Source organism: Trachurus trachurus (assembly GCF_905171665.1).
Source record: "Trachurus trachurus genome assembly, chromosome: 23".
NCBI lineage: Eukaryota > Metazoa > Chordata > Actinopteri > Carangiformes > Carangidae > Trachurus > Trachurus trachurus.
Genome location: NC_139912.1, coordinates 8798009 through 8813154, shown reverse-complemented (window position 1 = coordinate 8813154; position 15146 = coordinate 8798009). Strand labels below are relative to the sequence as shown.

General features: G+C 38.5%; 3 protein-coding genes across 3 annotated transcripts; all 3 read left to right on the top strand.

The window, feature by feature from the left end:
- Positions 1–1191: 1191 nt before the first annotated feature.
- LOC311006532 (C-reactive protein-like) lies at positions 1192–2611 on the top strand (the record flags this gene model as incomplete). Its single annotated transcript, XM_083999379.1, has 4 exons — positions 1192–1246; positions 1800–1902; positions 2003–2291; positions 2387–2611. 4 exons carry the CDS (start codon positions 1192–1194, stop codon positions 2609–2611), a joined length of 672 nt encoding a protein of 223 aa, XP_083855505.1.
- A 3746-nt stretch (positions 2612–6357) lies between these two features.
- LOC311006312 (C-reactive protein-like) lies at positions 6358–7063 on the top strand. Its single transcript, XM_083999089.1, has 3 exons — positions 6358–6456; positions 6543–6831; positions 6927–7063. Exons 1-3 carry the CDS (start codon positions 6368–6370, stop codon positions 7035–7037), a joined length of 489 nt encoding a protein of 162 aa, XP_083855215.1. The 5' UTR covers positions 6358–6367; the 3' UTR covers positions 7038–7063.
- A 1576-nt stretch (positions 7064–8639) lies between these two features.
- On the top strand, positions 8640–10060 carry LOC311006531 (C-reactive protein-like; the record flags this gene model as incomplete). Its single annotated transcript, XM_083999378.1, has 4 exons — positions 8640–8694; positions 9248–9350; positions 9443–9731; positions 9827–10060. 4 exons carry the CDS (start codon positions 8640–8642, stop codon positions 10058–10060), a joined length of 681 nt encoding a protein of 226 aa, XP_083855504.1.
- Positions 10061–15146: the final 5086 nt, after the last annotated feature.

The following is a 15146-nucleotide window of genomic DNA, read 5'->3' as shown; positions in this document are numbered from 1 at the left end:
ACTATCATCATTTCCTGATTTAATGGGCAATCAATCAATCAAATCAATGGGCAATCAAGAAATTATAACTTGCAAAGAGAAAAATAATTTAAAAAAAAAGAATTGTTGTTGCAGTTGCTGGTGTGTTTGATTCATTCTGCATACCCTCCAAAGATACAGTCTGAAAAGGGCTGTTCTGAGCGGATGAAAAAAGAGCTGTGATGTTTGATTCTTGGAGCATTTGGACTGAAACATGTCACAGACATGTCTTTAAGACAGCTGGGAACTATTTTACTTGTGGAAAAGGGGCATAATATATCTCCTTTAAGACTTAGATCCGCAATTAAGCCTACAAACATGAAAGCAACTACTGTAACCTTGCTTATAGTTCTGAGTTAACAAATTCCAACTAGCAGCACCTCAAAATCTCACCAGTAAAAACATACCATATCCTGTTGGTTTAATAACCTGTCTAAAAGTGTTTAAAAAAAAAAAAAAAAAAAAATTGTTTTTTAAGTGGTATTGATCTTTTCGTCTAACGCTGGGTATACAGTAAAAGTGAATTAGCATGCTATATTTTACAAAAGATTTAGCAATGTTATTTACATTTATGATTGTAGGGACAGTTCTGCTGAAGGGAGGTGCTGAAGACATGAGACATGCAGGTTGAAAAATGAAATAACATTTGTGCACAAGAATAAACTTTGCTGCCCCCTGCTGCTGCCTCCTTTTGTCCTGCTCAGGTGATTGCCAGCACCTGAGCTCAGGAAGGCAGAACAGGGCGGAGACAGAAAGACACACACACATATAGGCCACTCCCCCTGGCCACTAGTAACAACAGCTAATGACTGATTGGAAGAAGAGAGAGGGGATGGCAGTCTGTGATTGGTTGGATTAGGTGAAGAAAGGCGGAGCGAGAGGGTAGCGGGAGGAGTGGGAAGATGCCTGGAGGCTACTTAAAGAGTTATCTTCCTGTCTCAACTTTTACTTTGCTCCATTGCAAAACACACTTGTTTTCAACATCACACTCCAAAATCTCACAAGGACTTCAAGGTAAGATCTACATTCGGAAAAATGGATGAATTCACAATAATTGTGTTATTTTTCGTTACATAATTTTATTGTAGAGGTCCAACACAAATATGAGAGAATCATGAGTTACTGCTGGATCAAATCAAACTTTCCTCATAACATCTTTTATCTTCCTATCAGATGCAGTTTTTACTTTTGCTCTTGATGCTGACTGGATGTGCTGCAAGTCCTCGAGGTAAAAAAAGAAGGCTTATTCTTCAAGTTAAATGGAGGACAGTATTAAATGTGTTGCCTTTTGTTATTTACCACCAAATTGACTTCATTTGTGCCCCTATAGCCTATATTCTGCTAAAATTTAATTCTTCATGACATTTTATAACCCATATGGTATTTATAGCCTCCTTTTATCTAAAAAAAAAAATGTTCCCCAATATTTATATTTTACAGTCACTAATTAGAGTGTAAATTTGTCCATTCACTGTAAATAAATTGACACGGTGGTGCTCATTCCATTTTTTATTAAATGTATACCAAAAACGTATTCTACTATTTGCAATAAACCATAATTATTTATTGAGCTGTGCAAAACTGGACAAAACAATAAGCAAACCACAAGGGTAAATGGAGAATCAAAACAATATTAATCAGGTAACAGAATGTCTATTTTTTTCACAATATTTGCAGTTATCATTGTTCCTAAAAAACACTTCTGTAATGTATTTTTTGTTGTTGCAATTTCCTGATAGTGAAGAAGAAAAGGATTAAAAACATAATGTCTCTCTTTTCAGATCTGTCAGGTAAAATGTTCACGTTCCCAGAAGACACCTTACAATCTTACGTGAGGCTGAATGCACCACAGCAGACCTTCAGTGCTGTTACCGTCTGTCACAGGTAGTGTTAAATGTGCAAATGCACAAAAGAACAAAGTGTATCTCTAATTGTGAAAAGTTTCATGTATAATGACATTTCGACATTTCTGTAATGCTCATAGATCTTTTACAGACCTCAAAAGAGCCCACGCTCTTTTCTCTTTGGCCACACCCAAGACAATCAATGGCTTCATGATATATTCTGCTCAGAATGAGATTTGGCCCCATGTCAACGATAAAATTAGAGAATATGAGGGACTGGACTACAAGCTGAACACGTGGCACTCTATCTGCTCCACATGGGACTCTGCCTCTGGACTGGTTCAAGTGTGGTTTGATGGACAACCTTTGGCACGGAAATTCATCTCTGGATCCAGCATCAAAAGACCTGCTATTATTATTCTGGGACAGGTACAGCTTTTTTAGTAAGATCATATTGCATATATTTCAGAATAATGCGTATAAAATAACATTTTAATTTACTGTAATGTCTGTTCTCTTTACAGGAGCAGGATTCCTTTGGTGGCAGGTTTCATGCTTTGAAGTCTTTCGTCGGCATGATGACTGATGTCCACATGTGGGACTACATCCTTTCCTCCTGTGAGATCTATAACTACATGGGCAAGGAAAGCTTCACTCCGGGAAACGTACTCAATTGGAAAGCCCTGGACTTCCAGATCACGGGCAGAGTGCTGATAGAGGACATAATTGAGAGATGTCACTGCAATTAAAAACACTTAGAGAGAATAAGAATAATGATTATGGAAGAGGTTCTGATTTTTTTCTATCTTTCATAATCCAACAATATAATAATTATTTGCAAACTTGTGTGATTGAACACTGTCAAGAAAAGTTGCATCCTTGTGCTAACTGGAAAAAGGTTTTTCTTCAAGTGGTGAGATGGCTAATGTCTGACTTCATTGTAGCTTTGTAAACAAAAATGAGACAGATGTGTCATTTTTCTTCTATTACCTTCCATTCTCTTCGTGTGCACTTAAAATCACTACTATAATTTCCTGATTTAATGGGCAATCAATCAATCAATCAAATCAATGGGCAATCAAGAAATTATAACTTGCAAAGAGAAAAATAATTAAAAAAAAGAATTGTTGTTGCAGTTGCTGGTGTGTTTGATTCATTCTGCATACCCTCCAAAGATACAGTCTAAAAGGGGCTGTTCTGAGCGGATGAAAAAAGAGCTGTGATGTTTGATTCTTGGAGCATTTGGACTGAAACATGTCACAGACATGTCTTTAAGACAGCTGGGAACTATTTTACTTGTGGAAAAGGGGCATAATATACACTATATTACCAAAAGTATTTGCTCACCCATTCAAATGATCAGAATCAGGTGTCCTAATCACTTGGCCTGGCCCCAGGTGTATAAATTCAAGCACTCAGGCATGCAGACTGTGAAACAAGACATTTGTGAAAGAATGGGCCGCTCTCAGGAGCTCAGTGAATTCCAGCGTGGAACTGTCATAGGATGCCACTTGTGCAACAAATCCAGTCGTGAAATTTCCTCGCTCCTAAATATTCCACAGTCAACTGTCAGCTCTATTATAACAAAATGGAAGCGTTTGGGAACAACAGCAACTCAGCCACGAAGTGGTAGGCCACGTAAAGTGATGGAGAGGGGTCAGCGGATGCTGAAGCGCATAGTGCAAAGAGGTCGCCGACTTTCTGCACAGTCAATTGCTACAGAGCTACAAACTTCATGTGACCTTCAGATTAGCCCAAGTACAGTACGCAGAGAGCTTCATGGAATGGGTTTCCATGGCCGAGCAGCTGCAGCCAAGCCACACATCACCAAGTGCAATGCAAGGCGTCAGATGCAATGGTGTAAAGCACGCCGCCACTGGCCTCTAGAGCAGTGGAGACGCGTTCTCTGGAGTGATGAATCACGCTTTTCCATCTGGCAATCTGATGGACGAATCTGGGTTTGGAGGTTGCCAGGAGAACGGTACATTTCAGATTGCATTGTGCCAACTGTGAAATTTGGTGGAGGAGGAATTATGGTATGGGGTTGTTTTTCAGGAGCTGGGCTTGGCCCCTTAGTTCCAGTGAAAGGAACTTTGAATGCTTCAGGATACCAAAACATTTTGGACAATTCCATGCTCCCAACCTTGTGGGAACAGTTTGGAGCGGGCCCCTTCCTCCTCCAACATGACTGTGCACCAGTGCACAAAGCAAGGTCCATAAAGACATGGATGACAGAGTCTGGTGTGGATGAACTTGGCTGGCCTGCACAGAGTCCTGACCTGAACCCGATAGAACACCTTTGGGATGAATTAGAGCGGAGACTGAGAGCCAGGCCTTCTCGACCAACGTCAGTGTGTGACCTCACCAATGCGCTTTTGGAAGAATGGTCAAAAATTCCTATAAACACTCTCCTCAACCTTGTGGACAGTCTTCCCAGAAGAGTTGAAGCTGTAATAGCTGCAAAAGGTGGACCGACATCATATTGAATTCTATGAGTTAGGAATGGGATGGCACTTCAGTTCATAGAATGAGTAAAGGCAGGTGAGCGAATACTTATATATCTCCTTTAAGACTTAGATCCGCAATTAAGCCTACAAACATGAAAGCAACTACTGTAACCTTGCTTAGTTCTGAGATAACAAATTCCAACTAGCATCACCTCAAAATCTCACCAGTGAATACATAAAATATCTTGTTGGTTTAATATCCTGTCTAAAAGTGTAAATAGTGTGTATATATATATATACGTTGGTCTAACGCTGGGAATAAAAGTGAATTAGCATGCTATATTTTACAAAAGATTTAGCTATTTTATTTACATTTATGATTGTAGGGACAGTTCTGCTGAAGGGAGGTGTGTCAATAGAGAGCGTGAAGTTGTTGGCAGATTTGGTGAGGGATTTGGGACCAATGTGTTTTTTATGTTTTACCTTAAAGCAGAAGTAAGCTATCCGGTCGTTTTGGCTAACTTCTTGTCAGCCGATGGAGTTACCAGTCCCCACCCTCGTCCCTACGTCACCACATGCACGCGCATCCCTTGGCTGCACACAGAGAGGACTGCCCCTTTATGCCGTTCTCTCTCCTCATTGGATAAAGGTTGTAGGATACAAGGAAAGTTTTCTCCTCGGCTTACAGCAGAGCAGAGTGACTGACAGATCCGTGTTTCGGACCAAACACTCTATATAAGTAATTGCTGTCGGAAGATATAACTATTTAAGACTTATATTAACACAAACATTCCGCTTACTTCTGCTTTAAGGAAGGAAAAACACAAAAAAATGCAGATAGAAATGAGGAAGCAACAGGAATTCAATCAGGACAGACTAATAAAGATGAGTAAAATTGGTTGAAACAGGTTGAAAAATGAAATAACATTTGTGCACAAGAATAAACTTTGCCGCCCCCTGCTGCTGCCTCCTTTTGTCCTGCTCAGGTGATTGCCAGCACCTGAGCTCAGGAAGGCAGAGCCGGGCGGAGACAGAAAGACACACACACATATAGGTCACTCCCCCTGGCCACAAGTAACAACAGCTAATGACTGATTGGAAGAAGAGAGAGGGGATGGCAGTCTGTGATTGGTTGGATTAGGTGAAGAAAGGCGGAACGAGGGGATAGCGGGAGAAGTGGGAAGATGCCTGGAGGCTACTTAAAGAGATAGTCTTCCTGTCTGAACTTTCACTTTGCTCCATTACAAAACACACTTGTTTTCAACATCACACTCCAAAATCTCACACGGACTTCAAGGTAAGATCTACATTCGGAAAAATGGATGAATTCATAATAATTGTGTTATTTTTCGTTATATAACTTTATTGTAGAGGTCCGACACAAATATGAGTGAATCATGAGTTACTGGTTTTGCTGGATCAAATCAAACTTTCCTCATAACATCTTTTATCTTCCTATCAGATGCAGTTTTTACTTTTGCTCTTGATGCTGACTGGATGTGCTGCAAGTCCTCGAGGTAAAAAAAGAAGGCTTATTCTTCAAGTTAAATGGAGGACAGTATTAAATGTGTTGCCTTTTGTTATTTTCCATCAAATTGACTTCATTTGTGCCCCTATATATTCTGCTAGAATTAAATTCTTCATGACATTTTATCACACATATGGTATTTATAGCCTCCTTTTATTTAAAAAAAAGTCATAATTTTTTCCCCAATATTTATAATTTACAGTCACTAATTAGAGTGTAAAATTGTCCATTCAAATAAATTGACACGATGGTGCTCATTCCATTTAAAAAAACAAAAAAACAAAAACGTATTCTACTATTTTCAATAAACCATAATTATTTATTGGGCTGTGCAAAACTGGACAAAACAATAAGCAAACCACAAGGGTAAATGGAGAATCAAAACGATATTAATCAGCCAACAGAATGTCTATCTTTTTCATGGTATTCGCAGTTGTCATGTTGTAATGTTTTTTTTTGCAATTGCAGAGGAAAAGGATTAATTACATAGTAAAAACATAATGTCTCTCTTTTCAGATCTGTCAGGTAAAATGTTCACGTTCCCAGAAGACACCTTACAATCTCACGTGAGGCTGAATGCACCACAGAAGACCTTCAGTGCTGTAACCGTCTGTCACAGGTAGTGTTAAATGTGCAAATGCACAAAAAGTGTATCTCCAACTGTCAAAAGTTTCATGTATAATGACATTTCTGTAATGCTCATAGGTCCTTTACAGACCTCAAAAGAGGCCACGTTCTTTTCTCTTTGGCCACACCCAAGACACACAATGGCTTCATGATATTCTGGGTTCAGAATGAGATTAGGCCCTATGTCAACGGTAAAGGTTCAAAATATGAGGGACTGGACTACAAGCTGGACATGTGGCACTCTATCTGCTCCACATGGGACTCTGCCTCTGGACTGGTTCAACTGTGGTTTGATGGACAACCTTTGGCACGGAAATTCATCTCTGGATCCAGCATCAAAAGACCTGCTACTATTATTCTAGGACAGGTACAGCTTTTTTAATAAGAACATATTGCATATATTTCAGAATAATACCTATTAAGTAACACTTTAATTTACTGTAATGTCTGTTCTCTTTACAGGAGCAGGATTCCCCTGGTGGTGGGTTTAATGCTATGGAGTCTTTCGTCGACATGATGACTGATGTCCACATGTGGGACTACGTCCTTTCCCCCTGTGAGATCCAGAACTAAATGGGCAAGGAAAGCTTCACTCTGGGAAACGTACTCAATTGGAAAGCACTGCAGTTCCAGATCACGGGCAGAGTGCTGATAGAGGACATGAGAGATGTCACTGCAATTAAAAACACTTAGAGAGAATAAGAATAATGATTATGGAAGAGGTTCTGATTTTTTTCTATCTTTCATAATCCAACAATATAATAATTATTAGCAAACTTTTATTTTTGGGGGCTTTTTTGGCCTTTAATGGATAGGACACTTGAGAGAGAGACAGGAAATGGGAGGTAGAGAGGGGGGGGGGGGGTGACACGCAGGATAAGGCCGCTTGATGCAGAATTTGAACTTAGCTTTGTAAACAAAAATGAGACAGATGTGTCATTTTTCTTCTATTACCTTCCATTCTCTTCGTGTGCACTTAAAATCACTATCATCATTTCCTGATTTAATGGGCAATCAATCAATCAAATCAATGGGCAATCAAGAAATTATAACTTGCAAAGAGAAAAATAATTTAAAAAAAAAGAATTGTTGTTGCAGTTGCTGGTGTGTTTGATTCATTCTGCATACCCTCCAAAGATACAGTCTGAAAAGGGCTGTTCTGAGCGGATGAAAAAAGAGCTGTGATGTTTGATTCTTGGAGCATTTGGACTGAAACATGTCACAGACATGTCTTTAAGACAGCTGGGAACTATTTTACTTGTGGAAAAGGGGCATAATATATCTCCTTTAAGACTTAGATCCGCAATTAAGCCTACAAACATGAAAGCAACTACTGTAACCTTGCTTATAGTTCTGAGTTAACAAATTCCAACTAGCAGCACCTCAAAATCTCACCAGTAAAAACATACCATATCCTGTTGGTTTAATAACCTGTCTAAAAGTGTTTAAAAAAAAAAAAAAAAAAAAATTGTTTTTTAAGTGGTATTGATCTTTTCGTCTAACGCTGGGTATACAGTAAAAGTGAATTAGCATGCTATATTTTACAAAAGATTTAGCAATGTTATTTACATTTATGATTGTAGGGACAGTTCTGCTGAAGGGAGGTGCTGAAGACATGAGACATGCAGGTTGAAAAATGAAATAACATTTGTGCACAAGAATAAACTTTGCTGCCCCCTGCTGCTGCCTCCTTTTGTCCTGCTCAGGTGATTGCCAGCACCTGAGCTCAGGAAGGCAGAACAGGGCGGAGACAGAAAGACACACACACATATAGGCCACTCCCCCTGGCCACTAGTAACAACAGCTAATGACTGATTGGAAGAAGAGAGAGGGGATGGCAGTCTGTGATTGGTTGGATTAGGTGAAGAAAGGCGGAGCGAGAGGGTAGCGGGAGGAGTGGGAAGATGCCTGGAGGCTACTTAAAGAGTTATCTTCCTGTCTCAACTTTTACTTTGCTCCATTGCAAAACACACTTGTTTTCAACATCACACTCCAAAATCTCACAAGGACTTCAAGGTAAGATCTACATTCGGAAAAATGGATGAATTCACAATAATTGTGTTATTTTTCGTTACATAATTTTATTGTAGAGGTCCAACACAAATATGAGAGAATCATGAGTTACTGCTGGATCAAATCAAACTTTCCTCATAACATCTTTTATCTTCCTATCAGATGCAGTTTTTACTTTTGCTCTTGATGCTGACTGGATGTGCTGCAAGTCCTCGAGGTAAAAAAAGAAGGCTTATTCTTCAAGTTAAATGGAGGACAGTATTAAATGTGTTGCCTTTTGTTATTTACCACCAAATTGACTTCATTTGTGCCCCTATAGCCTATATTCTGCTAAAATTTAATTCTTCATGACATTTTATAACCCATATGGTATTTATAGCCTCCTTTTATCTAAAAAAAAAAATGTTCCCCAATATTTATATTTTACAGTCACTAATTAGAGTGTAAATTTGTCCATTCACTGTAAATAAATTGACACGGTGGTGCTCATTCCATTTTTTATTAAATGTATACCAAAAACGTATTCTACTATTTGCAATAAACCATAATTATTTATTGAGCTGTGCAAAACTGGACAAAACAATAAGCAAACCACAAGGGTAAATGGAGAATCAAAACAATATTAATCAGGTAACAGAATGTCTATTTTTTTCACAATATTTGCAGTTATCATTGTTCCTAAAAAACACTTCTGTAATGTATTTTTTGTTGTTGCAATTTCCTGATAGTGAAGAAGAAAAGGATTAAAAACATAATGTCTCTCTTTTCAGATCTGTCAGGTAAAATGTTCACGTTCCCAGAAGACACCTTACAATCTTACGTGAGGCTGAATGCACCACAGCAGACCTTCAGTGCTGTTACCGTCTGTCACAGGTAGTGTTAAATGTGCAAATGCACAAAAGAACAAAGTGTATCTCTAATTGTGAAAAGTTTCATGTATAATGACATTTCTGTAATGCTCATAGGTCCTTTACAGACCTCAAAAGAGGCTACGTTCTTTTCTCTTTGGCCACACCCACGACAGCCAATGGCTTCTTGATATTTTGGGCTCCGAATGAGATTTGGCCCCATGTCAACGATAAAAGGAGAGAATATGGGGTACTGGACTACAAGCTGAACACGTGGCACTCTATCTGCTCCACATGGGACTCTGCCTCTGGACTGGTTCAAGTGTGGTTTGATGGACAACCTTTGGCACGGAAATTCATCTCTGGATCCAGCATCAAAGGACCTGCTATTATTATTCTAGGACAGGTACAGCTTTTTTAGTAAGAACATATTGCATATATTTCAGAATAATGCTTATAAAATAACACTTTAATTTACTGTAATGTCTGTTCTCTTTACAGGACCAAGATACCTATGGTGGTGGGTTTCATGCTACGGGGTCTTTCGTCGGCATGATGACTGATGTCCACATGTGGGACTACATCCTGTCCCCCTGTGAGATCCACAACTACATGGACGAGGAAAGCTTCACTCCGGGAAACGTACTCAATTGGAAAGCACTGCAGTTCCAGATCACGGGCAGAGTGCTGATAGAGGACATAATTGAGAAATGTCACTGCATTAAAAACACTTAGGAGAGAATAAGAATAATGATTATGGAAGAGGTTCTGATTTTTTTCTTTCTTTCATAATCCAACAATATAATAATTATTAGCAAACTTGTGTGATTGAATACTGTCAAGAAAAGTTGCATCCTTGTGCTAACTGGAAAAAGGTTTTTCTTCAAGTGGTGAGATGGCTAATGTCTGACTTCATTGTAGCTTTGTAAACAAAAATGAGACAGATGTGTCATTTTTCTTCTATTACCTTCCATTCTCTTCGTGTGCACTTAAAATCACTACTATAATTTCCTGATTTAATGGGCAATCAATCAATCAAATCAATGGGTAATCAAGAAATTATAACTTGCAAAGAGAAAAATAATAAAAAAAAAAAATTGTTGTTGCAGTTGCTGGTGTGTTTGATTCATTCTGAATACCCTCCAAAGATACAGCCCCCCGACGAGTCCAAACTAAGTAGACAGGAAAGCAGTTCTATGATACATAAACTTTTGATGGTTTGATTGTGCAGATAGATGCTGCTGTTCTGTCAAGTGGGTCAAAGAAAACAAGCTGAAGCTGAATGTCTTCAAGGGAAAATGCATGGTAGCCTACTGGGCTCTAAACATGCTCTCAAGTCAAATCAAGATTTGTGCCTCTGAAAGAAGCCAAGTTGCTGAGTGGCACCATTGATGGACTGGTAGCATGGTCCAGTGACCAAAATGAGCAGCGGTATGTCTGTAACATCAGAAGAAGTGTTGGCTTCTTGACTGAGAGTAATATTAAACTGGTTGTACAGTCTTTAGTCCTGTCCCATGTGGACAACTATTCTACAATCTGGTCTAGTGCATCAAAGGAAGAGTTGGTTAAAGTCCAGATTGCTCAGAATAGAGCTACACGACTAGTCAAGTCAAGTCAGCATTATTCATAGAGCACATCTAAAAACAACAAATGTAAAGCAAAAGTGCTTTACAATTATGTACAAAGCAAGAACGACAATGACAATAAGAATATAAAAAGAGAGAAAAAGACAGAGAGAAAGAACATTTATAAACAGTGGGTAAAACAATCTGAGAACGATGGAGTATTTTTACTATTCTGAATCAAATATTATGGAAAAGAGACGGGTTTTTAAACGCATTGCTTTCACTCATCTCATAATTACAAAAAAAGAAAAGAAAAATCAATAACTCCACTCTTACGCCAGGAATACACTGGGAACGGCTGCGACGCGATACGTAAGCGGGGCGGAGGGGAGTTTTTTAACTGCTACTCCAGGCACGGACGCGACGCGACACGGCTTCACTGTTTGTTGTTGCAGCTGTCAGCTTCACCTTGTCAAGCCTGCAGTAAATGAGTGCACTTTATGCATCTCAACACATTTTTACATCCCTCCTGTTAAAATGGATTGACATAATAGCTAAAAACCTAAAAAGGTAGCTAAAGTAGATTTAGCTATTTTATTTAAATTTATGAATGTAGGGACAGTTCTGCTGAAGTGAAGTGCTGAAGGGAGGTGTGTCAATAGAGAGCGTGAAGTTGTTGGCAGATTTGGTGAGGGATTTGGGACCAATGTGTTTTTTATGTTTTACCTTAAAGCAGAAGTAAGCGATCCGGTCGTTTTGGCTAACTTCTTGTCAGCCGATGGAGTTAGCAGTCCCCGCCCTCGTCCCTACGTCACCACATGCACGCGCATCCCTTGGCTGCACACAGAGAGAGGACCGCCCCTTTATGCCGTTCTCTCTCCTCATTGGATAAAGGTTGTAGGAAACAAGGAATGTTTTCTCCTCGGCTTACAGCAGAGCAGAGTGACTGACAGACCCGTGTTTCGGACCAAACACTCTATATAAGTGATTGCTGTCGAAACTGATTCTTGAGAGTCGGGACAAAACACGTTTTGAAAAACTTTTTTTGAAAATTTACACTATATTGATTAGAGTTATATATTCATGTAGATAAAGATCTGTTCTATTTAACCATGTAAAGGTGCAGGCTGGAGGTTAAAAAACATTTTTAACAAATTCACATGTTTACCTTAAGGACTTGATTTGTGTCAACTCCGTCAGACACACTAAAAGTATATAATTATATAATTATAATAGCCTAACAAGAATCTTAAGTTCTGATGTATGTTTTAATAGTGTTTAGTTACTCTGATATGCAATAAAAAGTAAGATATAAACTTAAGGTTTAATTTCACACTGTTATGAATACACAGATTTCTAAAAATTAGCATTTTCAAACTTTATCTTTTATTTTGCCACTATAGAAAAAAATCCTAAAGTGAATAAGACACAAGAGGATGTAGATCTGATGATCCTTCATTACTTAAACAACAAAAACTGAAGAAAGAATTATTTGTTTTCCCAAAAAATTACAAAAACATACATCTGACGGTGCTGATGAAGAGCTGACGGAGCTGACGGAGTTGACAAAATTGTATTTGCATTTCTGATCAATGAGCAAAAGCTTTTTTAAACAGATGGAAGTGACACTAAATTAAAAAATAGCAATCCCTTGTCTTACTGAACATATTTTAAATTCAACTATAATAAACAAAACTGTAAATACACCATTTCAAACTATAACAAATTGCACTTCTTCATTTTGTACTCTGAAGCCCTTCTATAATGTCACATTATCTAGCATTTGATTGGAAGATGTGTCTGTTTTGGACAAATCTGCCACAGATAACACTGTACTGCATATATTACACTAATGATGGTGGAAAGGCAGGGTTTTGCACACTGTCCGAGTCAGAGAGACTGGATGCTGTGGCATTCTGGACACATATCCTATGGACCATGTCTTAAAATATATCAAGCCAAAATTACCACAGGTGCACTTTTGGTATGATGGTCCAAGTAAACTGATTTGAAAAAGCAACATTTGAACTTCTTCCCTGCTCTATAAGAAGTGTGTATATTTTCCATAGTGAAAACTACACACTGTACCTTTAAAATTGTACATCAATCAATGAATCAAACATGTAGACAAGTGCTATATATAACACATGTGCTGGAAAGTCATCCAATAATAAGCAGATAGAAAAGAGAAGAAAATTATTCAATAAGCAGACCACAGTCTGGCCGTGCTCTACAAATCACAAGTATATTGTAATATAATGTAATTGCATGCTATATACCTACATTAATGTGCAGATAAACCCCTAAAATAACATTATATTCCTTTACTATGTTTGAAAAAAGTATAATATTAGCACATTTAAGCAGTTATTGGTGGATTTGTCAACTCCGTCAGCTTACATGTCAACTCCGTCAGACATAAAACCTGACGGAGTTGACTCTGACGGAGTTGACGAAATGGCATGTTTTTTTCCTTCTGCAGAAAAAAGCCCTGCAGCTAGCTAGCTAGTTTTTTGGCTATTGCTAGCTGTCTCCATAATCTCAATAAAATACTTGCATTGAGTCCACTATGGTTTAAAAAAAGTATCATAAGGGAGAGATGGTGTTGACATGCTCCGGCTGTGACCATAGGAAAATTGACATTGTTCATCTAAAATATCAAAAAATGTCAACTTTACCAGACCATGTGTGGTATTGATGCATTCACCACAGCCAGGAGAATGAAAAGGGATCCTAAGGGATAGCTGGCCATGCTATTGCCTGATTTAATGAGGTTTATGAAAAAATCTGACGGAGTTGACGGAAACAGAGGACACAACTTTGATGGGCAGATTTCTGTGGAAAATATTTTTAGATGTTCATGGCATGCATTGTTTTATACATTTATAACCCTTATCTTTGATTTGATATAAATGTTTTCACAATTGTAGAGGTTTTTAAAGCTTTTTGGGGCTGGTGAATGTTGTGACCTATTGCTGAGGACAAGAGAAATAACATGGGCCGTCTGACCACTGGTCATATAATTAAACAAATATCCCCCAAAAAAGGAATTATCTATGCTAAAACATAACATCAGTATTCACAATTCATTTAGATCTAACTTTGTGAGTATGTCAATCATTATTTATTTCTTCATTTTTGATATAAATAAGACTTTTCTATGTGGGACATGTTTTGTCCCGACTCTCAAGAATCAGTGAACTATTTAAGACTTATATTAACACAAACATTCCGCTTACTTCTGCTTTAAGGAAGGAAAAACACAAAAAAATGCAGATAGAAATGAGGAAGCAACAGGAATTCAATCAGGACAGACTAATAAAGATGAGGAAAATTGGTTGAAACAGGTTGAAAAATGAAATAACATTTGTGCACAAGAATAAACTTTGCCGCCCCTGCTGCTGCCTCCTTTTAGCCTGCTCAGGTGATTGCCAGCACCTGAGCTCAGGAAGGCAGAACAGGGCGGAGACAGAAAGACACACACACATATAGGCCACTCCCCCTGGCCACAAGTAACAACAGCTAATGACTGATTGGATAGCCTCGCGTCACCAGGCTCTTCAGACAAGCGAAGAGCCTGGTGTCCGCTACCTCGAAATTCGTCTGTATTCTGGTTCCTGTCTGTAGCGGATACCGAAATCACCAAATTCACCAAAATAAAAGTGTTCACCAACATAAAACTTATAAAATAAACATTAACTTGTAATACAATAAAAGCAAAATGTTAACTTAATGGCTCGGGGACTTTCTTGTAAATTATATTCCTTAAATTAAAGAGTTTTACCGCATTTTATTAGCTCGGTGCTTTTATTTTGACGGAAAGGCCTGTCTCTCTCACCCTGGATCCGTTTCCTACCAAAACAGCGAGTCAACGGCCCCAGACTACTGATTGGAAGAAGAGAGAGGGGATGGCAGTCTGTGATTGGTTGGATTAGGTGAAGAAAGGCGGAGCGAGAGGATAGCGGGAGAAGTGGGAAGATGCCTGGAGGCTACTTAAAGAGATAGTCTTCCTGTCTCAACTTTTACTTTGCTCCATTACAAAACACACTTGTTTTCAACATCACACTCCAAAATCTCACACGGACTTCAAGGTAAGATCTACATTCGGAAAACTGGATGAATTCACAATAATTGTGTTATTTCTCGTTATATAACTTTATTGTAGAGGTCCAACACAAATATGAGTGAATCATGAGTTACTGGTTTTGCTGGATCACATCAAACTTTCCTCAAAACATCTCTTATCTTCATATCAG

Coding starts and splice junctions, on each gene's coding strand:
- LOC311006312 (XM_083999089.1), top strand. CDS start 6,368: ATGTTCACGTTCCCAGAAGACACCTTACAATCTCACGTGAGGCTGAAT. Junction 6,457..6,542: donor GCTGTAACCGTCTGTCACAG/GTAGTGTTAAAT, acceptor TAATGCTCATAG/GTCCTTTACAGACCTCAAAA. Junction 6,832..6,926: donor CTACTATTATTCTAGGACAG/GTACAGCTTTTT, acceptor TTCTCTTTACAG/GAGCAGGATTCCCCTGGTGG.